A 27,851-nucleotide genomic window follows, 5' to 3' on the forward strand; every position below is an offset into this window, starting at 1 on the left:
ATAAATGATAAATGATTTTAGGAAACAGAGCATCCTGGAGCAGGTAGCTTAGGGGCTAATAGACCATTCAGTTGCTATTTTATGGTTCTTCTAAAAATAATTCAAAATATGGTCCCTGGGCTATCCAGAACACTAGCCCCATGGCACATGTGGCTGTCGGGCACTCGAAATGTGGTTAGAGTCACTGAAGAACTGCATTTTACATTTTATTTAATTAATTCGAATAGCCACATGTGGCAGATGACTACCAACCATATTGAACAGCACAGGTCTGGATTATGCTGTAGCTGTCGGATAACTTATTTCTAATAGAAATGAAGGCAGTTTATTTGAAATATTTCCTTTAATTTTGCAGGTTCCTTTTTAACCCCTCTGCCTGCCTTGACGAACACTTAATGCAGTTTAAGTTCTTAGGGATCTTGATGGGGGTTGCCATTCGCACAAAGAAGCCTCTGGACCTCCACTTGGCCCCTTTGGTGTGGAAGCAGCTGTGCTGTGTCCCACTCACCCTAGAAGACCTGGAGGAGGTGGATCTGCTCTACGTGCAGACCCTCAACAGCATTCTTCACATTGAAGACAGTGGGATTACCGAGGAAAGTTTCCATGAGGTGAATCTTGGCCAGTCTGCCTTCTGCTGGTTTTGACTAGAATTTTTCTGTGTAAAACTCAGATACAGTCTTCCACTTGCTGTCTGATTAACTCACGCCATATCCCGTTGCTGCCTGAGCAGCTCAGCCCCAGCAACTGACATAGCTGCCGATGGGTGGAGTTGACACCAGCACCCCAGCTTCTGCTCCTTCCTCCTCAGTCAACTCTCTGCCTCCAGGATGGACGAGCGAGGGGGCCCAGTTGGAGAGAGGGAGGCCTGGGGTGACCAGAGTTCATCAAGCCTCATTTGAGAACAGAGGAATTTTTAACTACAGCCTCATAAGTCAGCACATTCCCTTCTGATCAAGTGGCATGATTAGCTACCTGGATTCCTTGTTTTTATCCTTAAAATATTTTTGATGTTATTACTGTTTTTGCTATATTTGTGTGTAATCTACTTTTATTTGTTACATAAAAAAAAAAGCGGGTTCTTTTTGTAAAAATTTTTTTTCTCTTTTTAGATGATTCCTCTTGATTCTTTTGTTGGCCAAAGTGCTGATGGCAAAATGGTTCCCATAATCCCTGGTGGAAATAGTATCCCACTGACATTTTCCAACAGGAAGGAGTATGTGGAGAGGGCCATTGAATATCGACTTCATGAGATGGACCGACAGGTGAGATGACATTTGGGACGTGCTTGTGAGTGTTTGCAGTTGTCTTCAAAGAAGAGATAACTGGTTACTACTGAATTTTAATGTATGAACTTAACCATGTCAGTTAACTTGTATCAGAATTTCACCTGCTCTTCAGAGACTTTACAGGCCTTATCTATGAATTTCCTGTCATCTTACTCAGGGCCTTAGGACAGCTCTGAATTGGTCACTGGTTGGATTGAAGGACCAAGCTCTCACCCAGGCTTTTAGACCACAACATCTTACTCTTCCCCTGTCTTGTTTGTCTGTATCTCTTACTGTCCCCAGCCCAGTGTCCCCACTCAGCTGGGTCAGTCAGGGCCCATGCAAGTGAACCCCTAAACACTGGCCTTGCAATCCCACACGAATCCCTCTTTCTCCCTCCTGCTGCAGTCCTTCAAGCTCCAGTTGAAAATTCATCTCTACCGACCAGCTTTCCTCCAGGTCCATAGCCTGTAGAATTCTTTTTTGTTACTTAGAAATTTCTCAAGATATCAAAGTATTTCTATATTGTGGTCTAAGAACTAGGCCACAAAGTTTAGATTTTGTTTCTTTAGTTAGCCTGTCAGACTTTGAGTGAAGTGTGTGCGTATGTATGTATGTGTGTGTGTATGTGTGTATATGTATATATACACGTATAAATACACACATACATACATACATACACGTATCCATACACACACACATGATATATATATGGTGTATCCTCAATATTCTTGTTCTGTGCTGACATGTAGTAAGCATTTAATAAATAATGAGAATGTGATGAGTGACCAGAGAAACGAATATTTTGTCCAAAAATGGGTTTTTTTGGGTGCACAGTCCTTAATAGCCATTTTAGTAATACTTTATTTGCAGAATATGTTAGGGTCTTCTTGAGAGCTATACTGAGACTCTAAGGCTATGTAGTAATTTGAAGTGTATATATATTCTGCACTCTTCACTCCTGCTTCCTTCTTTGACTCTGGCTTTGGGCCAAGTCCGGTCAGAAAACTGTTATCCCTTAGCTTAGTGAAAGCAAATCCTGTGAGTGACGCTGTTAACAACAGCCAGGGCCTAGGGTTTGTCTCCAGTTCTTCAGAATTTTAGTCCTTAGAGTACATAATTGACTAAAAATGTATTGGTCACCCCTGCAGGCCAGGTTGGGACCAGGCACCCTCAGGTGCAGTTTTTCCTATAGTTACCCTGTAACATAAGGGTTACTGTCGCCATTTCACAGATGAAAGCACAGAGTCCAGAGAAATGAAGTGATGTGCCCAAGGCAAAGCCAGGATCCCAAACCAGGTTTAACAGTGGGGTCTAGGCTCTTCTGCTGGCCCTTCCTTTGAGGGTCGGATTGACCCTCCACTCTCAGCTGAGCTCTTCTCTGCCCTGGCTTTGTTCCTTTCTCAGAAATGAGGCCTTCTTCCGCTCTCACTTCCTCCATGTCTCTTAGAACCCAGTGTTTTTCCCACAGCTGTCCCCATTTGTTCCCTGCCAAGCAGCCAGCCCCAAACCCCAGCCTCATTTTTTTCCAGACAGCTTTTGGTTTGTATTCTGCCAGGCATGACAGCTTGTGTTGGGACAAACTTTGGCTAGGGTATTCCCTTTAATAACAGTGCAAACTGCCCTCACTGCCACTCCTGTTTCTTAGCCCTGGGCAGGACAGCCTTATACCAGTCACAACCCCAGGGCCTTCCCCAAGGTGTGGCTCCTGTTGAGGTCCTCAGATTTTGTTTTGCTTTTTATCATTGTTGCTTCTGAATTGGCCAAGAGTGAAGAAGTATTTGTGAACAAGTCTTGAATGGTGATGAGTCTGTGCGTAGGGTGTGTGCATTGCTGTGCAACCTTGGGGTTTTTTTTTTTCTTTTTAAGTTTATTTATTTTGAGAGAGAGAGAGAGAGGGTACAAATGGGAAAGGGGCAGAGAGAGGAGAGAGAATCCCAAGCAGGCTCCACACCACCAGCACGGAGCCCGACACAGGGCTCATGAACTCAAGAACTACAAGATCATGATCAGAGCTGAAGCCAGACGATAACTGACTGAGCCACCCAGGCGCCCTCCTTGGGGGGGATTTTTTTAAACAGACTTGGGCAGCCCCGGGCAGCTCCCGGTCCACATTCCCCAGCTGACCTGTTGTGAGCACCCCACTAGGAGAAAAGAAGCAATGTAACTGTCTGGTCACACAGACTTGCATTAAAAATTCTCGTCATAGTCACGTGAGCAGCAATCATTTGCCTTGCTTCTCAGATGAAAAAATTGAAGAGGTGGAGCTTGGATTCAGACCCCAAGTCTCCTGATTAAATCTTCTGTCCTTTCTACCCCCTTCCCACAGAAAGACTTGCCAGTTTTACTTTCTTCTTTGTACGTTTCTTTTTTTTTTTTTTTTTTTTTTACAATGAGCACAAATAAATCTTACGAAAGGATAGAATTATTTTCAAAAGAAAAATATGAATGACAAAAACAGTAGAAGCTAGACACATCCTCCAGGAGCTTCTTACCCTAATGAGGAGACCAAGTAGCCCACAGAGCCCAGTGTAACAGTGCGCGGCCACACGTGATTAGGGGTATGAGCGGGGATGGCACTGGGGGGCCCAGCGGGCTGAGTTTTGTGGAGGCAGAAGACAGGCTCCTAAATGGACTTGATCTGGGACCAGAAGGGGTGTACAAGTCCCACAGGCAGGGAGAAGCTGTAACAAAGGGGCAGGGGCAGGTGGGCCATGTGTACCTGAGTTCTGGGGAAAAGTGGGGGTCTGGGGAATGAGCAAGCGGGAGTTTCCCGGTCTCCGTGCACACGTGTAACAAGCAACTTGTCCTGGGAGCAGGTGGCTGCAGTCCGAGAAGGGATGTCCTGGATCGTCCCTGTGCCGCTGCTGTCCCTCCTCACGGCAAAGCAGCTGGAGCAGATGGTGTGTGGGATGCCCGAGATCTCTGTGGAAGTTCTGAAGAAAGTGGTGCGGTACCGGGAGGTGGACGAGCAGCACCAGCTGGTGCAGTGGTTCTGGCACACGCTGGAGGAGTTCTCGAACGAGGAGCGGGTGCTTTTCATGAGGTTTGTGTCTGGAAGATCTCGACTACCAGCCAACACTGCTGACATTTCTCAGAGATTTCAAATCATGAAGGTTGATAGGGTAAGTAAGCACGCCTGCCTTCCTGGCTAATGTCCACCCCGCCGACTCCTTGTTGCTTGCATTTTGGGAAAACTGAACTGGTGACCCTCAAGTAGGCCTGCCAATTCAGGCTTAGTGTTTGGAATTTCCAGATTTAAAAAAAAATCCAGCAGAAAAACTTGTTAAGAAACATAACTTGACTGAAAACAGCCCTAAATGGATATAGAAATCACACTACAGCCAGCAACATTTGATAAATCCTCCAGTATCTTCCCGAGTAAAAGCTAAGCTTGCCACTGGGGCCATCGTGTTGCCTCTGCCCTTATTTCCTGTGCCTTTTCATCGTGTGACTTGTGCGCTCAGACGTGGTCTTGTCTGTTTTCACAAAATACTAACCAGTAACTGGCGCACGTACTGCAGAAGGAACATGAAGACGGGAACAGCAATACGTGCCCTGTGGCTGCTGTGTGGTGCGTGCCGTGGAGCAGGTGGTGTGGCTTCTCTGCGGCACAGCCCCAGCCCAGCTGCCATTTTGACAGATGGCTTAGAAATAAAAGGGCTCAGAGCCTTAAATGCACGCTGCTGCCAGAGTCATCTTTCTCACACCCATCTGACCTTGTCACTCTCCTCCTTTCAGACCATTCAGGAGCCCCCTGACTCGAGGATAAATGCCAGCTGCCTTAGTGGCCTTAAATACCTCCACAGTATGGCCTCTGTCCCTGCCTTCTGATATCACCTCTTAACACATAGTGCCTTCTGACCGTAACAGACTGCTTATCTTTTTTCCTGACAGACCACGCTGTTTCTACACTCATGTGCCTTTGTGTAGGCTCTTCCCTCTGCTTTAGGAAGTTCTTCACACCCCTTTCCATCTATGCCTGGCAAGCACTTACTTATCCTTTAGTCCCGACACCAATGTCATCTCCTCCAGGAAGCCCTCTTGGATGCTTTCCTGCTGCCCCTGACCCTTCCTGAGGCCAGACTTGGATCTCCCTTTATCTACTTCCTGGACACCTGGTACATCCCTTGAACCCAGCATTAAATTAGAATGTGTTTCCTCTATCTCTTTACCTCCCAACTCCTCAAGAGCTGGGCAGTCTTCCGAGCAGGGCCCATCATGTTTATTCTGGAAACAGTAAGGAAAGTAGGGCCTCTTCACACAAGGACCCTTCCTGCCAGTTTCAGTGTCTGCCTTTCTGGTGTTTTTCCAGTAACTATTCCTGGAGGTTGCTGTAGCCAAAGCTGTCCCTCCCCCACTGCCTCCTGAAGCTGCCTGCCTAGGCTAGGCTTGCTGGAGAGGCCGTGCACAGGAAGGGCTATGAAAAGAACCTTTCCATAAATTTTCTACATGACTTGCCAGAAACTATAAGTTGTAAATCTGTTTTGTTGCTTCAGAGAGAGGTGGGTGGAAGAAATGGTTTGCTTCTATTCAGCTCTGGAAAAAACCCTTGCCTTGTGTGTCCGTCCCAAGCTACCCCTGCCGTCCTGGGAGTTAATCCATCACTAATCCCCTGCCTGAGACTTTTCAGCCTCAGAAAACCGACCACTACAGGTCCTTCCTTTGTGACTTTCAGACCATCGCTCCACCTTCCTGATCAGACGCACCTGTTGACATTCCCCTTCAGTGTCTTTGCTGGTTGTTGTTTTTCTGCGATCGAGGTTTCTGTGTCCTCACTGACTCAGGCCCAGTTAGGCTTGTAGGCCCTCCATCTCCCACGTCTTTGAGGTGTATTCACCAGGTGTAGGGCTCCGGGGAGGAGGAGGAGAGCCAGTTTCAAGGAGGTGAGCGAGAAAGAGAGGCCAAATGCTTTTTTAAAAACTTTTTTTTTAATGTTATAAAAAAGTAGAATCATTACCATCAGTACAGACAGTTGGGCAGCCAGTTGTGTTTGCAGGGAGGGCCAGAGAGCGTTTGTCGCCTCCCCAGTAGCGGCCTTTTCCACCTTTCGCGTATGTGGCGCGCCTCCCAGTCAGCCTCCAGCATATGTGGTTCTGTGTGCTGTATTTAGCGCAGTCTGCCCCAGGCACTTTTCGGCTTTGCTGCTGGTCATCGTAATGATCATCTTAAATGTCTGTGTCACTGTCAGTTAGATGGATGGACTGGGATTTAATTCACTGCTCCCTCCTCGTGCGAGCTGTGTGCTGGCAGCCATCGCAGACGAGGGACACAGAATGCACACTGGGAGGGATGGGCGGGGGTGGGGTGGGCGTGGAGGAGGGCGGTGACTCCCTCCCAGTTCCTTCCATTTCATCGGCTGGCAGGGGATCCCTGCAGCCGCTTCAGGTGCCTCAGGCAATAGGGAACGAGCTCTGCTGCACCGACACTCCGTGGCAGGCACCGTGAGAAGTGTGTTCTCTCACATGATCCTGCCGGTCAGGGCTTGCTCTCACCTTCCACACGGGGCCACTGGGGGAGTGAGGACAGGAAGGAACCCTCTTCACCAAAAACTTTGGTGGCCGTGGGACACCAGAGCCCGCCTTCCTTCCAACACAGCACAGTCTGTCCTTCCCCTCTAGTCGGCCCTGCAGTCCTGTCTGTGGAGCCCATCTTAAAGGCCGGGAGAAGTGCTTTCCTGATTTTGGGGGGGCAGCAGTCACAGGTACCCCGTGACACCCCGATGCTGCAGTCACGGCTCCGGGTCTCTCTCTCCACAGCCTTATGACAGTCTGCCTACCTCACAGACCTGCTTCTTCCAGCTGCGGCTGCCCCCCTACTCCAGCCAGCTGGTCATGGCCGAGCGCCTGCGCTATGCCATCAACAACTGCCGCTCCATCGACATGGACAACTACATGCTCTCGCGGAACGTGGACAACGCCGAGGGCTCCGACACCGACTACTGACCGCGCGGGGGGGCCACCAGCCCCTTTTCTCAGTGATGCTCACTTCCAGTTTCATGTGGATACACTTTTATGGTAACTACATAGATGTTTTAGGAACATAAACCGACATTACAAACAGTGGCCACATTTAGTTACTCTAAATGTAACAAAGAAATTAGATGTTTTTATTTTTCTGTGATTGTACAAAAAAAAAAAAAAAAAAGACAAAGTGCTCTCAGTCAGGTTTTTCCCTCCACATTTTTGGTCACTTTTGATAAGTTTGCATGGAACCATTTTGGTGCATTTTTAGTTGGGAATGGTACATTTTTGTAAACCCACCCAGTGAACATGAAATTGTACATTGTGTATAATTGTTCATTAGAAAGGACAGTTTTACATGAATATTCATATATTTATTTTGTTTTAATTTGAATTGCCTGTGCAGGGTTCCTTATGCAGAGAAATAAAGCCGATGCAGGAACCAGAGCGTGGGCTGCTTTTGTTACCTCCAGTGGAGCCTCTGACTGAGAAAGGACAAGCTCTGGGGCTAGTCTCACTGTGACGGCGTTTTGACCCGTCAGAAACACTCCTTCACACTGAGTGAGCTTGGCTTGGAGATGACAGAGCAGCCCCTGGGAGTGGGCAGCCCCTACTTTCATTTATTCTATCATCCTGGCTGCCTTACTTCGTCCCCTCACCCATCACCCGGGGCCCTTGGGTCAGCCCGTTGGCCTGTCCTCTCAGCAACCCCCTTCCTCCTCCTCTGATGCTGGTTTGAGTGTAACATGCTAACAAGAGCCTTTCCGGAATAGCCCCAGTGGGGAGTGGCTCTCCTAAGCAAGGAGGAAGCTAACGAGAGTAACACGATTTAACCTTGCCTGTGAGGAGTACGTGGGGGCTTAGAGAGCCGGGTGGTTTATGGTCGTGCAGACGGACCGCCATTGCTAGTAGGCACTCCGCACGCACGAATGAGTGACCACGAGAATGAGCGGGTGAATGTGCGAATAATATGAGAACCAGTGAGTGGCTTTCGTATCCTTGAATGGTGGATGGTGGGAAGTTGTGCATGGGCTGGGGAAGGGGTTACACTCCTGGGCATGTCAGAATGAGCGGGTGGTTCTGGGAGAGGGGGCCATCTCAAGAGCAGCTATGAAGGTTCTGGCTGCGGGGAGTGGGAACAGGAAGAGGGCAAGGCCTTCGGGTGGTTTGTCTTCATCTACAGCCAGTTCGTTGCTGCAGTACTTCATGGACCGAGGACAGTTCAGTCAAATGAGGTGCCAGATGGAGAGCTTTGCAGGCACTTGTTTTCCACAAGGAAGGTAGAAAATAAGTGTTTTCAAAGAGAAATTGGAACAAAGATACGGTTTTGTGTTATATAGATATTTCCCAGTGACTGTGCCTAATAATACGTGTCACGATCACATGTTAGTTTTGTCGAAGAGAAGCCTTCAATTGGAATTGGGTCTCAGAGGGAGAAACTACAGCTTCTGGGAAGCCACAGGGGTTCTGGGCAAAGACGAACCTTTAATACTTGATGTCAGAGCTCAGTCGGCAGGAACAGAAGTGGTGAAGGGCTCTGGGCCTAAAGCACTCAGCCTGGGGTGGAAACGCACTGCCCAGGCCTCTGGGCCAGGAGGGAAGTGAGAGGAGAGAGGCCTCTGTGTGCTCCTGAGGTCCTGGGCAATGCCAGAAGATGGGTCTCTGAGAGCCTCCTGGGCTGGTTCCTGGTAACAAGTGGCTCTTCCCTCTTTCTGAGCTGGGCTGGGAGTGTGCCCAGCTGAAGGCTACATCTGCAGTCTCGGGGTTTTATTTTATTTTATTTTATTTTATTTTATTTTATTTTATTTTATTTTAATTTTTTTTAAATGTTATTTTTGAGACAGAGAGAGATAGAGCATGAGCAGGGGAAGGGCAGAGAGGGAGACACAGAATCTGAAGCAGGCCCCAGGCTCTGAGCCGTCAGCACAGAGCCTGACGTGGGGCTCGAACTCACAGACTGTGAGATCATGACCTGAGCTGAAGTTGGACACTTAACCGACTGAGCCACCTAGGCGCCCCTCAGGGTTTATTTTAAATAAAAATAATGCCTCAACCTTTGAAAGGCTCTGTCCTTTGCTGCCACATTTGATTCTTGATTGTAGGGCAAAGGTGCCCTCAGCAGGCTGATGCTCATGGTTCCAGGCGCCACCTGTCAGGCTTCCTGGACGGCTTTTCAGGAGGTCTGACCCTGCAAGGAAAATCTGCATAGACACCTTGATTTTATAACAGATGCCATTTCTTTGCTGGAAACCTTTTTTTTTTTCTTTTGTAATTTGCTGATTTTTAGAAGCCCTGAGAGAGGAAGGTTGAAGTCCCTGGTCTGAGGGGCTGAAGTGGGCCCAGCACAGGTGTTTATCCCCTAGTTCACTTTCAGCCTCTGTAGAGGCTTGGGCAGTTTTTTATTTGCTGGATTCATTCAGTTAAATACTTGCAGTTTTTTTGACCCTGACATAGTCTCCAGAGAATTTGGACCCCCAGCTTTTAAAATTTAAGATTTCCCCTTGGGGTGCCTAGGTGGCTCAGTCGTTTAAGCAACCGACTTAGGCTCAGGTCATGATCTCACGGTTTGTGGGTTCGAGCCCCATGCCGGGCTCTGCGCTGACAGCTCGGAGCCTGGAGCCTGCTTCGGATTCTGTGTCTCTCGCTGTCTCTGCCCCTCCCTTGCTCACACTCTGTCTCCCTCTCAAGAATAAACAACATTAAAAAAAAAAAAAAAGTTTTAAAATTTAAGATTTCCCCAGAGGCCTTTCAAAGTGCAGCTTTGTTCTGGGCCTCCCAGCTCTGTGGCCCTTGCCCAGCCCTGCCAGTCAGATGTGTTGAACTTGGTTTTTAGCAGAAAAAACAAGTCTTGGGCATTGTATCCTACAGCTGGAGGAATCCTAGAGCTAAGGGGTCAGGTGACCTCTCCTTTTACAGACCATAACCTGAGGTCTGGAGAGGGAAAGTGCCGGATCACAAGTGTGTACAGGCTAGAGCTGGGAGCCCTGGCTTCCTGTGAGCACGCCCACCAATGATGGTAGAACCCAGAGAGCTTAGTTCCCGCCAGTCATCCCACCTGTGCAGAAATGGGCCCGTGTGTCCCTGTAACACAAACCTCATGGCACCTCCCCCACCCCAGGAGCCTCCACCTGCCAAGGAGCATCCTGGAGCCCCTGACCTAAGAGCGTGCGGCTCCAGTCTCTGCTAGTACTGAGGTTCCCGTGCAGACCAGCTGGCACTGTGTGGTGACTGGCATCAGCCTTCCACCGGGGAGCACTCTCCTGCCTGGGTGCCCGTGCCAAGGCTGTGTGCCCTCCCCCTAGCTTTTCCTCTGTGTAGCCATTGGCTGCCTTGGCCAAAACTGAGTGAAGAGTGCATTCAGGAGCTGGAGAGTTTGTAGTCTGCTCTAATGGAAGCCGTGAGGACACTCGTAACCTCCGAGCCATTTTCAAGTGGCTTTGGAACACAGGCTCCCGTCTCCCCTGGCATCTGTGGGGATGCCTTGGGCTTTCTGGCTGCACCCTTGCTGAACTGTACCTGCTGATGGAACACAGACCCCGTGGGAGCGGGGGTCAGTCTTCCAGCGTGGCTCAAATCAAGTGATGTCCTCCATCCAGTGTTCCTGGATCACCCCCATATAGACCCTGCTTGCATCTTCCTGGTGCCCAGGCCTTGTGGGTTCTGCCAGGCACTTGGCTTTTCCAGGCCCCCACAGATGTGGATGTGAGGACGCCTCTCCCTACCCCAGCCCTCCAGGCAACTGCACATTTAGACCTGATCTCATCAGAGCGTCACAGAGAGGGTACTGGTCCTATTGTAGAGATAAACAGGCTCAGAGAGGTCATAACTTGTCAGAAGTGATGGATGGCAGAGCTGCAGATCACTCAACACTCCCCGCAACCCCAGATGATTGAGTCCGTGGATTAATTAGGCATGTGATGTCCCTTGTTCTATGCAGATCTGAGAGAAGACCTGGAACATTGTTACTGATCAAGCAGGGGACTGACTGTTCTGTCAAGGGCTTTTTGCTCAGTGCCCACTGATGTGAACAGCACCTGTTAGAAGGCAGATCGGAGAGCCATCTCATCAGTGCCTGCCTTCTGGCTGTACCTCAGGTGGCCCTCACGCCCCAGGGAGGGGGCGGGGCCCGATTCAAGCTGGAGAAACCGTGTTGGATGCAGCTGTCAGCACGGCTTCAGTTCTGTGGTCACTACAGCCTCAGTATGTGGGGGATTACTGGGCACCAGAAGCTTAGCCAGGGGATTTAACCCTCATTTGTAAAAGAGCTTCCATAGGGAGAGGGAAAGGGGGCCTCAGGTTACCCTATTCCAGCTGAACTTGCAGTGACTTCCGCTTTACACACATAATGTCTTAATCCTTAGAAGAGCCCTGCAAGCAAGATTCTCTAGCAATCCCAATCCACAGATTAAAAAGCTGAGGGCCAGGGGCACCCGCCTGGCTCAGTCAGTTAAGCGTCCAACTCTTGATTTCGGCTCAGGTCATGGTCTCACAGTTCATGAGATCGAGCCCGAGTAGGACTCTGTGCCAACATCTCAGAGCCTGCTTGGGATTGTCTCTCCCCTCCACCCACCCCCCCGCCCCTCCCTCGCTCATGCAAGCTCTCTCTCTCTCTCTCTCTCAAAATAAATAAACTTTAAAAAAAAAAAAAAAAGGTGAGGTCTGGAGAAGGCTGACTGCTCTCAGTCAGAGGAGAGCCAGAAACTAGGATTCTGTTGTTCCCCAGACTAAACCCCCCAACTCAGGGCAAACAGAACCTGCTGAGAATTCAGGCTTATCAGAGATAATAAAAGCAAAGCCCAGGGCTTAAGTGGTGCTATTTTAAACAAACATTTAACCCCATGGAAGCCTGAGCTTTCTTTAAACATTGTTTGCAGGAGTGGGGGAAAGGCCAGCAAGGCCTCCTTCTAGAGTCCGGAGCTATGGTGGGTAAACTGGAAAATTACCCACCCGGAGGAGTGGGGCCCTCCCATTCCAGAGTAGCTGGCGGCCTGAGGCAGCGGGCTCTCCCTACACAAGGGTGTGAAGGAACTATGCCAGGCGTGGCCTCAGTGCAATTACCCACCTGTTTCTGGGCTAAGCGCTGGCGAGACAAGGGGGCCTGGGGGAAGCTGAGGCCTTTTTGGCAGTCCCTGGAGGGGTTGGGATGGGCTGGGTTGCTGCTTGCCTGCCCACAGGTTCTGCCTGGAGAAATTTCAGCTCCTGGGAGTCACCTACATGTATATCATCTCTGCTTGGGGCCCTGGCTCCTGCGGGTAGGTTGGGTGGGGGACCTCCAGCTCTCATTTCGTGCTCACAATAACCTCTGAGGCCCCAAAGGCCGCCCACATCCCTATTTCTCTGATCTCCTTTTCTGCTCACCTTTACTCCTCACTCACTCTGCTCCGGCCACGCTAATCACCAGGCCTCCCCTAACTCACGGGCTCTGCCCTTGGTCTGGAGCCTTGCACCGGCTATTCCCTCCACCTGGAATATTTTCCTGCCAGATGCTGCTTGGCCCCCTCCCTCACTTCTTGTTTCAGATGCTGCCACTCAGGCTTATATTGATCAACCCCTTTTAAGTAGCTTCCCTCTCCCCAAACCTTCGCCAGCAGTTGCCAGATATCCCCTTCCCTGGTGCTTCCTCCCCACCTTCCGCCACCGTAGCTTTATTGTCTTTTTATATACCAATTACTGTCCCTTCTACTAGAAGGTAAGCTCCGTGAGAATGGAATTTCCTCGCTGGTTCCCCAATATTGGGCAACCGTGAGTAGGGATGGAGATCCTCTTTCCCAGAAAAGAAACACCTGGCCTCAAGTGCCTAAAGGCCCTAGGTAACCGCTGGTGGTGGGCGGAGCCAGAGCGTGAGCGTCGCCTGCCTGCCGGCCCATGGCTCCCTGCCTTCCGCTCTTAACCCAAGTTTTCACCGTGTACCTGGGACCCGGAGGCTGCTGCCTGGACGAGAGCCTATACTTTGTGGCTAAAGGTGAGACATCAGTGACTAAAGCCCTGAAATTGTTAAGTCAAGGCGTGTGCCCATGTTGAGCAAGTCCAGCATGTAAAAATCTAACTTTGTATCAGCTTCTAATTGGTTTCATTATCAAGAGACTTAAGGGGGGCTGCTGCTCTTGTTTTCAAATCTTTACTTAGGGTTTTTCAAACGATTTCTTCTGCCTTTGTGATAAGATAACCATAGAAAATAAGGATATGCTATTTATGAAAGAATCACATCTACCAGCGCATTTTCTAGAATTATGTGTGCGGTCTCTGCTGGGGAAAGGCAAGCGGGCTCTCCCGGCCACCGAGCAAAGGTGCGGGCGACAGGGCCGCGGTGGCGGGTTCGGTGGCTCTCTCCGACTGTGAGTCCCGGGTCCCCCGCTTGTCCCGCCCGCTCGCGCTGCACGGAGGCCACGCTCCTGGGAAGCCGGAGCCGCAGACGTAGTGCTGGACGAGAGGCCGGCTGCGGAGGTCGCCCCACCCCCGTTCCCAGGGCGCTTGCGCGATGCCGGAGAGCTCCCGGTGGCCACGCCTCCCCGTGCGGGTATTTCGGCCCCCGCCGGGGATTGCAGTCCAGGCGTGGTGCAGGCCTGTCCCGCTGCTGCAGGCAGTGTGTGGTTGAGGACCTGGGGGCAGAAGGGCGTCGGGAAATGTGCTGGTGTTTAGTGAGAACTATCCGAGTGTTTTCCCAGCATCCGGTTAATCTTGCACTCCTGTGCGTAAAACCGTCATTAATGTGAGGTAGGCATTAGTGTCCCAATTTTGCAGACAGGGAAACTGAGCTTCAGAGGTGTGACAACGCTCTGGGAGGTGGAGGGGCTGTGGTTGGAAACCAGGTTGCTCCTTCCGCCCGGCGGCCCTTGGCCGCGTGTCGTGCCTCGGCGCCGTCTGCCTAGCGCGGCAGTAGCTTACGAAGGGCAGTGCCGGGCGCCCTGGGGAGCTGGTCGGGGATCATCGTCGCGCTGTGCTCGGCTCGCAGCGCCAGGCGCGGGCACGCGGCGCTCAGGCGGCGCAGGCCGGCCGCGCTCACGTTGCGGCAAAAGTCCACGTGCAGGGTCTGCAGCGCGCGCCCGTGCGTCGCCACAGCAGCAAGCGTGCGGTTGGTGACGCGCGCGCAGTTCTCCAGGCGCAGCGCACGCAAGTGCTGGCAGCAGCGCAGTAGGCGCACGAGGCAGTCGTCGGTGACATGGCCGCATCCTGAAAGCGTGACGGACTCGAGGTTGGGGCACCTGCGGAGAGATCGTAGTGACCCCGGGAGGGGCCCGCGGGGTCGCGATTTGCGTCTGCCCTGGGCCCCGCCCGGTCCTGGAGCTCCCAGGCCAGGTTGCCCCCTAACAACCCTGGGACTCTCTGCATATTGTGGGCACGGAAACAGGGAAAGGGACTCAGCAAGTTTAAGGAACTTGGCCTGCGATGCCGCGGCCAGGATCAAAACCAAGGCTTCTGTCCCATTTCCCCTACTTTCTGCCTCTCCATTCCACCAAACTTTACTCTGTGTGGCTTTCAGCCTCGTGAGCCGCCCCTGGTCCTGCTGTAGGTGGACAACTCTGGATGTTCTTGGGTTCTCTCCGGACTCGTTTGCTTTGGGGTGAGAGAAGAGATGCTGGGTGACCAATCGAGTCTGGCTTCAAACTTAGGCCTTGATGCTCCTGGGAGGATGGTCGGGTGGGAACAAGGGTTTCCTGTAGGGTGGCTTAGAGACGGGCACGTTCAACCCGTGAATCTGGGGTCGGGACATTTCTCCCAGTATGCCTGTCTCTGGGTTCTAGAGCCCGGGTTTCAGCTCAGTTAACTGAGACAGTTATTGCATGCCCACTGGGATGCCAGCCTAGAAAAGGTCAGGAACCAGAGTGAAGTGGGTATAGTCAGGGCCACTTCTACACAGTTTGGAGGCTCCTCTGCCCCAACCTAACCAGCACCTGCTGCTGAGAAGAATCTTGAGCAGAAGTTAGATTTGGCTTATTTGCTAAACCACTCACTGAGCTTTAGTTTCTTGGGGGAAGTGGGGCAGGCACAGCAGGGAGGGAATAATGCCTACCGGTGGGGTTGTAGTGAAGATTGAGATGGGGAGTGTAAAGAGCCTTAGGGCCTTTTGTAGGCAATTGTAACTCACTTTTTCTGGGAGCACACAGAACCAGACAGCTTTGCAGTCAAGAAGGACCGGTCTTGTGGGCAGGGGCCTTGGCTCCCTGTAGCCAGAAGTTGCTGGCGTCTAGACTGGGGCTTTCCCTTTCCCGATAAGCTTCTCCCTTAACCCCCTGACTGTAGCAGACTGGGCACCGCCTCATTTCAGGCACTGAGCCTATTTCACCTCTCCAAGTTCACATGGCTTCTTTAGTCTTCATATCCAATCCTCTGTCTACACCCTGTTGTGTGAATGAGGGCTCAGGTAACTTGCCTGTAACTTATTTGCGCTCTGACCAAGGACAAATGCCTGAGCTGTGCTAGTCCTCCTTATCTGTCAAGTGGGAGAAATTATTACCTTCAGGGTGGTTATGATGATTAGGTGTTTAAGCCACAAAGATGGTGAGTGGTCCCTTTTGTTGTAAGAACCTTTAGAATAATCTTGCTTGTAGGAACAAAACAGAGAAAGCAGACTCCTTCCCTGCCATCCTTCCCTGTTCTCCCGTCTCTCCCTGCCAAGAGCCAATTGCTAAAGAACCAGATTTGGTGGATATTAGTATCCACTGTGTGCCAGTGCTATTGTGTCATTTCATCCTCTTAGCCTGTGAGAAAGGTGACTTATCCCATTTTAAAGATCAAGAAAGTAGGTTGAAAGAGTGTAAATGTTTGGGCTGGGCTCCCATGGTTGGACAGGAGCAGAGCTGGGAGACTCCGCACAGAACCCTGACCACCAAGCTCTTTGTTCTTTTTGTGTCACTGGGGCCCCTTGCTGCACCCACATGGTGCCATGAGGGGCCTCATCCATACCTTGCCAGCTCTCTTACAGCAAGAATGGAACAACTTGAGAGTAGGCGTGACCCTCCCGTATATGTCACTCCAGTCTGATTTCCGGGCCTTGTTAAACCCATCGAGATGGCCTCATCCTGGCAGGGCCTAGCCAAGATGGGCTTTTCTTCCTGCTGCCTTAAAAAAAAGGCAGGGCGGGGCCACCACACTGTTTGCCTTCATTCCTGTCATGCTGCCAGTAAACAGCAGCTTTTAAACCTGGGTGGCAGCAAACTGGCGGAGCCTAGTGTGTTACCAACCAAGAGTGCTCTTCCTCAAAGTCAGGACAGGACTGGTAAATACAGGCTGAGAGACAGGCTGGCAGCAGAAGTCTGCTTGTGTGGGCTACCTTAGGCAGGAGGGTGAGACCATGGAGGGTTGCCTGTGGCTCAGCCTCTACCCATGGTAGGCTTGAAGGATGAGTACAGGATGTATCTGGGACATACTTACATCAGAAAATTAGGGGCAGCCTGGGTGGCTCAGTCAGCTGAGCTTCCGACTGGCTCAGGTCATGATCTCGTGGTTCCTGAGTTCCAGCCCCACCTCGGGCTCTGTGCTCACAGCTCAGAGCCTGGATCCTGCTTCGGATTCTGTGTCTCCTTCTCTCTCTGCCCCTCCCCCATTCATGCTCGCTAACTTGCTCTCTCAAAAAATGAATAAACATTTAAACAAATTAATTTCGTCTAAAATTCAAATTTAACTGGATGTCTTGCATTTTTTTTTTCCCTAAAATCCAGTAATCCTAGGCTATGGGCAAATCACATGATCTCTCAGAGCTTTGATTTGCTCATTTGTAAAAATAGGCCAAAACACCCTTCCCTAGGGGTACAGTGAGATTAGTAAATTTCTAATGAGGAAACCATTCTTCAATACCACCACCCCTCCTCCCCCCGCAGTCTGGCTTGGTTGGACTAACCCAGAGCACCCTTGCTCTCCTTCCTTAGTTGCATGTCACAAACCTTGGAGTTTGTTTGCTAGGGGAAGAGTGGAGGCGGAAGCTAATAGCTGAGTCTTAAGAACCTTTCCCAGGGCCTGACCTTGAAAATAGAGGCCCAGCCAGAGCCCCTGAGGTCTTAATGGCTGCCAGGGCAGACAGCTGCCCGAATGCTTCCTCCTTGTGGCAGAAGCAGCTCCAGGACCTGTGAGGCTAAGAGGAGGAGAATCCCCACGACTGTACTCATCATCCTCTGGGGACTGTGCTGTGGACTGGCCGGGACAGTCTGCCTTGGGCCTAGTTAGATTGTCCCCAAAATGGAGCTATCTTGGTCTTGTGGTTTGTTCTTCCCTGTCCCCCAGAAGTCTAGAGCTCTAGAATCCACACCCCACCAAAGCCAGCTCTGCTCAGGAGGTGGCCTACCTGTCGCACACCTGGAAGAGGAAATCATTGACCAGACTCTCATGCCGGCTGCAGATGGTCCTCTGGAAGGCGCTCTTGAGCCAGTCCTCAATACTGCACACCTGCACGCGACTAGAGTACCAGCAGATGGAGAGGCTCCTGAGGGCTGGGCTCAGCAGGAAGTTGTCCTTCTTGAGTTCTACGAGGGAGTGAAAGTGCAGCAGGGGCCAGAGTGTGGGGTCCTCAAACACGTCCTGGAGCTGGGGGCAGGTCCTGGCAAGGTTCTTCCTGCTGTCCTTGTCCAGGAAGGAGAAGAGGTGCAGCAGGCACTCCCGGTTGAGCTGGGTGAGATGCATGGCGTGCAGCAGCCACAGTGTGTGGCCGGAGCCCGGGGACCTGCCCTACCTCCTGCTCCTCCTCCCCCGCTCTGGGCTGGTGGACATATATGGTTGAGGAATGGTGTTTATTTTTGGCTAACAACTGGTGCTGAAGCTCTGAGAACGGGGCGGGGGGGAAAGCCAAGATCCAGACATACGTGTAGCAGTCTGTGGTTCGGCTTATGTTCAGAGGAATTGAAAATCCTGGCAGAAAAGCAGGCTATTGAAGTTAAATAGCTTCCTTAAAAGGGATTTCTTTCCCTTTTAGCTGACAGTGGTGCTTAGCAGAGAGCTCTCTTGGCTCTTCCCAAGGCACTTTCATTGGAGGGTGGACGGCCAGACCACCTGTCTAGGCCTGCAGTCTCCGCTCACTGGGAGAGACCCTAATTATAAATTGTATGTTTTCATTTTCTAGTGTATCAATAGGAGTCTTCTGTTTCACTTAGTAGGAAGCAGCCTGTTGTCTAGAGAGCTAAGGGTGACAGTTCTGTGTGCAGAGGGGGAAGGTGAAGCCATGGGTAATGCCCCCTTTCCTGTGAGTTTTGCAGGCCAGGCTGGACCACCTTCAAATCCTGCTACCCTCCACCAGGCGACTGGACTGCCTTGGCCTCCCAGCTGGCTGTTTTTACCTTGAGTTGTTTCGCAAAGCTTCCCCTCAAGTAGCTTAGCTGTCAAGGGTCTTCTGTGTGTATTTGTGGAACCTTTTAAGCTTCAGTTTACTTGGCTTTACATCTTACTATTTTTCCGGCTAAGAGCCCTGCTGTATCTCGTCTGTATTTCCCAAAATGTCAGGATGGATGAGGTAGCTCTTAGCACAAAACTGCCTGAAACAATTCTAAGTATTTTAGCCTAAGCTTGCCCTTTAAGCCAGCCACACACCATCCTCTTTGTGAATGCCTTCATAACCGGGCCCCTGAGCCTAGGCAGGCTGCCTGGAGGCATCATCCCTTAAGTTCTCCTTTCCTGACGTAATTTAGGTTTCTCAGTACGTGGATCTATTTTCTAATACTCCACTCCCACTCCCATCCCGGATTCTACCATCCCGGATCCTACCGTATGTATTCTGCTATTGTGAATTACCGGCATTATATGCCCCTCTGTTAGTTTGTTTGGGGGAAGAGGCCAAAGGCCGCATGCTGCCTCATGAGGCATGGACCATATTTTTCTCTGCTCCAGGGAACACCATCTAAGTAAGTTAGCTTTGTTCATTCTCCCATTTGATTGGAATTGGACATAAGGGGATACTAGGTGTCCAGTTGTGTGGCTATAATGCAGATGAATGCAGACTAAGGCTTAGTCATTCCTGGTGCAGCTTTGCCTTTGAAATAAGCATGATGCAGGGGCGCCTGGGTGGCTCAGTCGGTTGACTGTCTGACTTCGGCTCAGGTCATGATCTCGCAGTTTATGGGTTCGAGCCCTGCACTGGGCTCGCTGCTGTTGGCACAGAGCCCACTTCGGATCCTCTGTCCCCTTCTCTCTGCCCCCCCCTGGAGCCCACCACTCTCTCTGGGAAATAAACCCCAAACAAAACAAACCATAATTCGGCTAAAGAAACCTCTGAGACACCAGACTTAGCGGTCCCGTGTGCTTGGTTACCCCAGCACTGCCAAGGCGAAGTGGAAGGGGTGACTTTTCTTAAAAACATAGACCAAGAGACAGCTAAAAGAAGCATTTCTCAAGGAAAGGGCCACTAGTCACAGCTAATATTCCAGACTAACCATTTTAATGGTTCACAAGTACAGCTGACAGCCACGGCCCCTCTGGCTCTGGTTGCACTTAGCCAGTCTAAAGGTATGCTCGGCTGGGTTTTAATAGAAAGCCTTACGATCTCCACTTTCCCTCCCAGTTCCTTTCCAAACCAGTACTTTTCAGAGGGCTGACCTCTTAGAAATAGGTGGTTCTTTGAACTTCTTAAAAGGTTGGCCACTGGCAAGTCCTTGTGGTCTGTTGTGGCGTCCACAGAGTCCTGGGGCCCTGCTGGAACAGTTCCAGGCTGGCACGGCCAATGTTCAGAGCCTGGGGGAGGGGAGGAATATCCCGGAGCAGGGGGTGGGCCCAAGGAGGCAGGCGCGCCTGCAGGGAGGGTCTGGACTGCCAGGGTGCTGTTGACAACTGCTGCTCCCAGTTGGCCTGTAAGCCTCTGACCAGCACAGCTGCCTATGGGAGCTGGAGGCAAAACCATGTGCGCTTCCGGCACCTCTGTCTCCAAAGGTGGAAGACTGACAGGAGCAGGCCAATAAGTAAGAGGGAAAAAGGAGGGATGTGGACAGGGGAGAGGGGGATGGTTCTTGTGTTTTCATTCTCCAGGGACCATGGGGGCAGAGGGGTGGTGTGTGTGTGTGTGTGTGTGTGTGTGTGTGTATATAGGAGCTTACTGAAAACCAGAATGTTTATTTCTTAACAGTGGCACTTTATTTGCCTGTCTTACTTTATTTAAAAGGTGACCAAGAAACATCCTTTGCTCAGAGCCCAAAAGCCAGTTCCTCAGGGTGGCGTCTAGCTCTGAAGGAGGCAAGCAGACAGCACTTGATAAGACGAGCTGTGCCAGGAGAGGCAGGGTGATCTCACTTGGCTCTGGTGCACACGGGCTGCTCCTCCAGCACCTGACTGCGGGTGCCAGGGTGTCCCTTCCCGCCACTACCTGTCCCTGCAAGTCACTCCATCCCGGCCTCTGTACTCTGGCGGCCCCAGATAGGGTTGAGAAGCAAATTGCTGACTGACTGACAAGGCCCATGGCTGGAGCAAGTGCACCATTACTTCCTTGGCTCCCATGAAAGGAGCTCAGAAATAATAGCCAAGAGGAAAGAGACCAGAAATTTAATGATACGTTCATCCATAAAACAGTTCAGGTTGGTGAAGCAGAAAAGGGATGTGATTACAACATAAATGAAATTAGTCACTTGCACAGTTAATCCTCTCGCATCACACAAACGAGGCTTTCGCGGCAAACGGTCACATCAGACACAACCAGCACCGGCGGAGGGCAGGGTGCTCTGGAGTCCATCATGCTCAGACCCGCGAGGCGATGCAGAGACCTTGGCCTCCAGCACGACCCACCCCGTGGCTGCCTCTTCCTGCACCGCAGCCCGTTCCTGTGGGCTACACCCCAGTCCCCTGGGACCGGTGCCCTGGCCGCAGAAACAGACTGCTCACGAGCCTTTTCAGGGCCGGAGTGAAGAGGCCACTTGAGCCACAGGGTCCATGAGGGAGTTGAGGGGATGCTGGGGGCTGAAGTGGGAGAAGCGTATCTAAATAGACTTATGTACACTAAACCCATGAAAGAGGTTTGGCTGTTAAGAAATAAAGATGTCCCCAACTGCAGAACCAAGCTGCTGAGTAGGTTCCCCAGGTGAGATACACATTTAGCACTTGACCAGGGCCTGTACACTTCACTGGTTTAATTCTATTACATTTGTCATCACTAGACACTGAGTAGAATACAGTGGATAAGCAAAGGTTTCTCCACCATGGAGAGAGATTTGTGTTGCCACAAACGGTTTCTATCACCCACCTGTGTGGGAGGACTTCTGAGGAAGTTTTCTTGTTCCAGGGGAGAGGTGTGACAGCATGAGGCACCGCCTCAGCATAAGCTCTCTGCGCGAGAAGCCACACACACACAGACGACATGGCACAAGGGGAAAGCCCTGAAGAGCACACAAAGATCAGCTTTTAAAATAGGTGTGATAAGGCTACACAGTTAAATTTTGTAAATACGAATAGGCACATTTACATCACTGGTGTTCAAATGCACAGTTCAAATGGATCCAATCACTTTTCCAAACAGCCTTCCTTCATAACACCAAACATTCTGCTTAAGTAAAATCAAACACTAAAAATACTCCAAAAATTCAAAGAGGAGATGTGCCCATCTCTTAAGCCAATGATGTTACCTGTCTAAGGACCACTTTCCCCCAGCAAAGCAGTCTGGCTGTCACTAAGTTCCTTTTGGTACGAAAAGACAGTTTCTCTCCACCAACATCAACACTGCCCAAGGCTTTATTGTTGAAGTCATAGCAGCTGCCCATTAAGAGGGAATAATCTAAGTGCAAATGTTAGAAGTCACAGCTATATACCGTCTCAGTAAAAGAGCCTGAATTCATAGGAGACACTGAACAAAAATCAAAGAAGATGCACATTCCAAGTTCAATTACATGTGGTGTTAATATATTAATATATTAGGTCAAATTATGTGAAACTTTCACTTTTGTAGATCAAAAAGGCAAATACCACAAATTTCCTATGGTTCAACCTAATGTAATTTAGAAGTGTAAACTATTTAAAATATATGTTGCCCTCTTAATTATCTTCTAAGGTGTCAGACCTAAACATAAAGGCAAAGCTTTTTTCTCTGGAGTGAAAATTTAGACCACTGCTATCTAAGAGAACTGCCCTAGACCTCAGCAGTCCTATGCCACATGTGGCTGCTGAGCACTTGGAATGTGGTTTGTGTGACCGAAGAACTGAGTTTGAAATTTAATTGAAAAAAATATATGTTTATTTTTGAGGGGGGGGGGGGGAATGGGAGGGGCAGAGAGAGAGGAGATACAGAATCCAAAGCAGGCTCCAGGCTCTGAGCTGTCAGCACAGAATCTAATGTGGGGCTCGAACTCAGGAACCAAGAGATCATGACCTGAGCCAAAGTTGAACATTTAACCTTCTGAGCCACCCAGGCGCCCCTAAATTTAATTTTAATTAAACTTTAACCACATATAACTGGTGACCACCATAGTGGATAGTACAAGTTTAGACACAATTGCAGTTTTCTCCTGGCCATGTTAAAGTGTTGAGCAGCTGATTTTTGCTCTGAGAGAACAGGAGATATACCTAGCTAATACTGAAATGGAGCCACATCTTCTCTTGCAACTTCAAATATCCACCCTGAGGACAGCTGTTAGACTTTATTTTACATTCATGCACTTAAAACTTGACAGTTTTTTCTTTTAATAGAAAAAAACAAGATTACCAAAAAGTCTGGTAGGTTGGCTTAATATGAAATACATTCTGCCCCTTGTAACTTGTAGACACTTGAGAAGAAAATAAAGGCTGGAATGAGAGATGAACCTGAAAACAGTGCCTAGTCCTAAGGTGCAACCCTCTCTGGGAGTCCCTTTCTCTGATTCCTTCATCAGTGCTGCCACTGCCCCCCACCCCACCCCCAAATCAACAAACTAACCTGGAACACTTGCAGAAATCACAATTACCTTTCTTAGATGGAATTCTGGTTCCAAATTTCAATTTGAGTTAAATCTTAATGGAGCCTGTACCTATGTTTCTTGAACACAGTTTTAAAACCAAGACTGCCAAACTCAAGAATAGAAACTCTGTTCACAGTGAGAATATTTTCAGCTTGCTCTGCTATCAGGATAGGCCAGTGGGAGTTGTTAAAACCCAAAGTAGCAAAGACTCAAATTTCCTTCTGGGAAGTGGAGGTGATGGTCAAATCAGCTCTGGAGGTCAGCATCTCAACTTGAGATGGCCAAGCAAGAAATAAGGCAAAAGTGGACAGGTAGTTCCTTCCATCCAGCACCACAGACAGTGGGGGAACTAGATGCTGGTTCTAAAGGCAAACAAGCTGTGGTCTCCTCACCTGACAGTATCTATACCGTGTAGCTGAGTCACAGACATTTTTAAACACTAAATGTATCTGGTCTTATCTGGACTTTTCTGTACTCTTCTCTCCATGAAAACACATGCAAGCAAAAAATAACCCCGAAACAAAATAAAACTTCAAAGGACTAATTCTTGAATTTGCAGTACAGGTACAAGTGATCCAACAAATTTATTTAATCAGTGCTGATAAGCAGCAGCCTTGAGAGATACCAAGAGCGGCAATCACCTGGTCTACTAAATGATGCTCTCCCAGTTACCTCTTACAATCGAAAAGAACGATTACTGACAGTCACTGAAATCTTGTGGGCCACAAATGATGTGCGCACATGATCCTGGATTTCGAGTCCACCTGATCTCCCATTACAGCTGTGAAAGGCAGCAGGCAGTTCTGCTCTTCGCAATCAGGAACATATCTTGCTTTCAGCATGTGACAGTAACAAAGCATTGATGTAAATGTGCCTCAAAGTGAGAATTGAAAACATTAATATAAAAAAAGTCAAATAGAACTAAGTTCTTGAAACTACATATAAAAACAATTATTACAACTAAAGCAGCAAATCAAAGTATCTGCTGAGGTTTTCTGGTAGAACTAAAAAAAAAAATTAGTTGGTGCCCATGTTTAATATGTCACTACCATTGACAAAACTAAACCAAAAATAGGAAATTGAAAAGTGCATAATGAAATTAAATCTCGGATCAAGTATTTACGGAAAACTGGAAATGTTTGTCCGGTATAGTTGACAAATAATGATTTAAAGGAGGTATTAAAGTTTATCTGATCCAGCTTTGGCCTGGCGTTCCACATAAAAAAGGATGTAGGCCTTTGCCTTCACAACGGTGTCTTCATCAGTCAGCGTTACAGTACTGTCATTGAAATGGAACCAGCGACCTTCATGAGTTGCATATGCTGTGTAATGTCCAGAACCGACCCTATAAGGAAACGTAAAAAAATGAAAGAAAAGGACTACAGAAATAACAGAAGAATCTGCGCAATCATATAATCTGTTAGATATGCAATAAATTATAAATACTGTAATAAAGAATAAGGCCTAGGGACTTGTGGTTTAAGATGGCGGACTAAACTCATGTGTTTATGTTCCTCAAAACTCAAGGAAGTAACAATGAATGTGCAGGCATTGGAAATACAGGGAAGAGGGCCATTGAATGAGCAGGAACTGAGGATGTTCTACATCACCTAAAAGCAGTGTTCACATAGCACTGGGTTAATGGAAATACCAAAGGGGCCAAGGAGCTCAACCTAATAAGCATGGGTCAAGGCTTATGGACACATGGAAAAGTGAGGAACAGATTTCCATCACAGCCTTGGAAAAAACCTGAGCTTAAGAAAGTAATCTGCCTCCAGGAAAGGGCTTTTCTCTTTCAGCATGACCCACCCACTCAACCATACAGTCAGCCCTATAGTCAGCCCTCCCAGGTGAGAGAAAAGCCTCAGGTAGAACACTTTTCATAAATGCTAGAGAAACCCTTACCATTTATCGATAATGATCAATCTCATCATCATCTATTAGGATTCTAAACAGCCCCAAATCATCAAACCCTTGGGGGGCAGTGGTGGGGACATAGTATGAAAGAAAAGTACTGGGAAGAACAAGCAATTAACCACTAACAAATTTAATGCAGAAAACCTAGGAGCTTTAAAAATTCTAATTAATACCAATGGTTTAAAAAAGCACAACCATAAAACAAAAATGTATGTTAGGAAAAGGAGTTACCAGAAAAATGGGATTGCCATGGTATTAAAAATGTCATCTTCAATTTGGGTACAGATGAAATCCAAATTGGTGATTTGGAAAAATAGGCCATGGCAGTCTTCAGAAACAGAGATGGAAATCATTAAACAACGGTTAAAATGTGGAAAAGAACCAGAAAATTCACTATATAATAGTCACCCCTTGTCCTCAGTTTCCCTTTCCACGGTTCAGTTTACCACAGTCAGCTGCGGTCCAAGAGGTGATGCTTTCTAATGTATTGTCCAAAGGTCAAGAGAAGCCTAACACTGTCACAATTATAATTAATATTATAATTGTTTATAAATTAAGCTATCATAGGTATGTTTGTATGTACATGAAAAAATATAGTGTATATATAGGATTTGTTACTATGACTGTAAGCATCCACTTGGGAGTCTTGGAACGTATCTCTGCAGATACGGAGGGGTTGCCACACACGTAACAGGGAGAGAATGGGGTGGAACAAACAATATTTCCATGAGCTGAGGACACCAAAGAGTGTCCCTATCAACTACTAAGCCAGGAATACATCTACTATAATTTCTTAAATCCGAAGAGAGAGGATCCTACAACCTTCCAGTAAGTAAAAAAAGGTTGCCTATAAAGAGATGAGAATCAGACCTGTAGTGGACTTGGCCCTGGAATGATGAAGTCAAGGGAGCAATGTCTACAAAGTTCTGAGGGAAAAGGGTTCTCAACATGGATAGGGGTTTGTCCATGTTTAAAAGTAAAATAGCCATTCTTAAGGAATCAGAAAGTATAAACTAATAACAAAATTACCAGAAAAAGATTATTCAATAAAATAAAAAAACAAATCTTTAAACAGATGATATGAAGTTACTCTAAATAATTTCCCATTTTCCCCCAATTTAAAAGTCAAATGGCAAAGGAAATAAACAACTTTGGAGTAAAGCCTACTGAGGATTTTGTGGATAAATAGGTTCTCAATGCTGAGCTCAAATGAACCCTTCTCCATTTTGCTTTCATGTGCCTTTTCTTCTTCCTTCACAAACATCCTCTCCAGAACATTCTTCCACACCACGACTGAAAGAAAGTTCTACCTCACCTGTGTTATGTATCTGAAACCATTTTTAAGGAGTTGACGGAGAATGATCAAGAGTGGTGCAAAATTGCAGGTCTTCGCTGTGCTTTTTATTTATTTTTTTTAGCGTTTACTTATTTTTGAGACAGAGACAGAGTGTGAGTGGGGAAGGGGCAGAAAGAAAGAGAGACACAGAATCAGAAGCAGTCTCCAGGCTCTGAGCTGTCAGCATACACCCTGACGCAGGGCTCGAACCCACAAACTGTGAGATCATGACCTGAGCTGAGGTTGGAAGCTTAACTGACTGAGCCACCAAGGTGCCCCTTTGCTGTGCTTTTCGAAAACCAACCATAAGAAAAGCCACTGACACACTTACCCAGAACCATGGTGCACCACCACAGCAGCAAGGTCATACAGGCAGCTCTCTGGGCCACTGTTCTCAGGCTATAGAACAAGGGAGAAGACATCCAGGACTGAGTTAGGAGCAGAGGTCAATGACACCCTAGCTCCTATCAATGTGAGGACTTAATTTTACTGAAAAGCCATCTTAGCACCCTCCTAGTAAAGGTAATTAATTTACCATACCTCTAGTAAGTAGCATTTCATGTCTAGGCCTCTCAATGGAAATTCTACATAGGTATCAACTTTGTTTCTTAAATATGCAGTCCAGTGAAATCGTTTCAGATGTAAGCATAGTACCTGGATGAGAGATAAGGACGAAGACTGTAAAAAAAAAACCAAAAACATCTAATTTCCCTTTCAGTAAAATTAACTACTTGGTACTAATACCTCTCAGTAATATTTTAGGTGGCCTATCAGTTCTTTTTTTTTTTTTTTTTTTGAACCTTGATAGTACTTTCTTCCACATACCTTATTATGATATTGTGATTTATAATAAATATAACACCTGAAATTAATACAACACTGTAGTTAACTGACTGGAAATAAACTAGAAAATATATAGAAAATATATATGCTAAGGGTTTAGGAGCTGTATGGAAAGGGGGTTAAGACCTAATATACACACACATATATATATATAATATACATATATATGTTATATATACACACTATGTATTTTCTAAAATAATTATATATACTTTATATAATGTTGTATTTTTAATTAGACTTATATAGTATATATATTATATATGTATTTCCACACAGCTCCTAAGCTGTTAGAATTTCCAAAGGGATGGCCATATAGGTGTCTTTGTTATGCCAATAAGGTAACTTTTTGACTGCCTCAAAGGATCAGGCGTGGTTGCCAGGGGTCCAACCATGTGATTACAGAATTGGAACTTTCAGTCTCCCCAACCCAACTCTTCAGGTAGGGCGGAGGGGCTGAAAGTTGAACAACTGCCAATAGCCAATGACTTAATCAGCCATGCCTATGTAATGAAGGCTCCATAAAAATCCTAAAGGAGAAGTTTGGACAGCTTCCAGATGGGGAACCAGAACACTTCAAAGTGCTACTGTGCCAGGCCCAAACTCCACAAGGGCAGAAGCTCCTCTGTTCAGGACCCTGCCCTATACATCTCCTCACATACATGTCTAGCCCGTTGGGCAGAAGCATAAAGTAACA

At 48.3% G+C, this 27,851-nt stretch overlaps 3 protein-coding genes and 1 long non-coding RNA gene across 19 annotated transcripts in view; 2 read left to right on the forward strand and 2 right to left on the reverse strand.

The window, feature by feature from the left end:
- HERC1 (HECT and RLD domain containing E3 ubiquitin protein ligase family member 1) overlaps positions 1-7,670 on the forward strand; it is a 186,741-nt gene extending 179,071 nt beyond the window's left edge. For all 11 annotated transcript variants that reach the window (XM_081795857.1, XM_081795865.1, XM_081795861.1 and 8 more), the window contains exons 75-78: positions 356-608; positions 1,110-1,262; positions 4,085-4,390; positions 7,025-7,670. In XM_081795857.1, the coding sequence (XP_081651983.1) occupies positions 356-608; positions 1,110-1,262; positions 4,085-4,390; positions 7,025-7,210 (898 nt within the window). In that variant the 3' untranslated portion in view covers positions 7,211-7,670. The remainder of the gene's footprint in view (positions 1-355; positions 609-1,109; positions 1,263-4,084; positions 4,391-7,024) is intronic.
- Positions 7,671-7,777: 107 nt separating this feature from the next.
- Positions 7,778-27,851, forward strand: part of LOC145715559 (uncharacterized) — a 43,164-nt gene continuing 23,090 nt past the window's right edge. The window contains exon 1 of the long non-coding RNA XR_014137800.1: positions 7,778-13,190. This is a non-coding gene — a long non-coding RNA (uncharacterized LOC145715559). The remainder of the gene's footprint in view (positions 13,191-27,851) is intronic.
- FBXL22 (F-box and leucine rich repeat protein 22) lies at positions 14,094-17,842 on the reverse strand. Its single transcript, XM_060618350.2, has 2 exons — positions 17,508-17,842; positions 14,094-14,430 (listed from the first exon to the last, which is right to left on the reverse strand). Exons 1-2 carry the CDS (start codon positions 17,840-17,842, stop codon positions 14,094-14,096), a joined length of 672 nt encoding a protein of 223 aa, XP_060474333.1.
- The window catches only part of USP3 (ubiquitin specific peptidase 3), a 106,179-nt gene continuing 98,992 nt past the window's right edge, over positions 20,665-27,851 (reverse strand). For all 6 annotated transcript variants that reach the window (XM_078448718.2, XM_078448717.2, XM_078448720.2 and 3 more), the window contains 3 exons: positions 26,852-26,965; positions 26,643-26,710; positions 20,665-24,403 (listed from right to left, as the gene is read on the reverse strand). In XM_078448718.2, the coding sequence (XP_078304844.1) occupies positions 24,238-24,403; positions 26,643-26,710; positions 26,852-26,965 (348 nt within the window). In that variant the 3' untranslated portion in view covers positions 20,665-24,237. The remainder of the gene's footprint in view (positions 24,404-26,642; positions 26,711-26,851; positions 26,966-27,851) is intronic.

The sequence above is a fragment of the Panthera onca genome, chromosome B3, assembly GCF_046562875.1.
Source record: "Panthera onca isolate mPanOnc1 chromosome B3, mPanOnc1 haplotype 2, whole genome shotgun sequence".
In the NCBI taxonomy this organism is placed as follows: Eukaryota; Metazoa; Chordata; class Mammalia; order Carnivora; family Felidae; genus Panthera; species Panthera onca.

Bases quoted from the DNA above. Each gene is read 5' to 3' on its own strand.
- FBXL22 (XM_060618350.2), bottom strand. From the start codon at position 17,842: ATGCATCTCACCCAGCTCAACCGGGAGTGCCTGCTGCACCTCTTCTCC. The intron at 14,431-17,507 runs GTAGGCCACCTC...ATCTCTCCGCAG, and splicing joins CTCTTCCAGGTGTGCGACAG to GTGCCCCAACCTCGAGTCCG.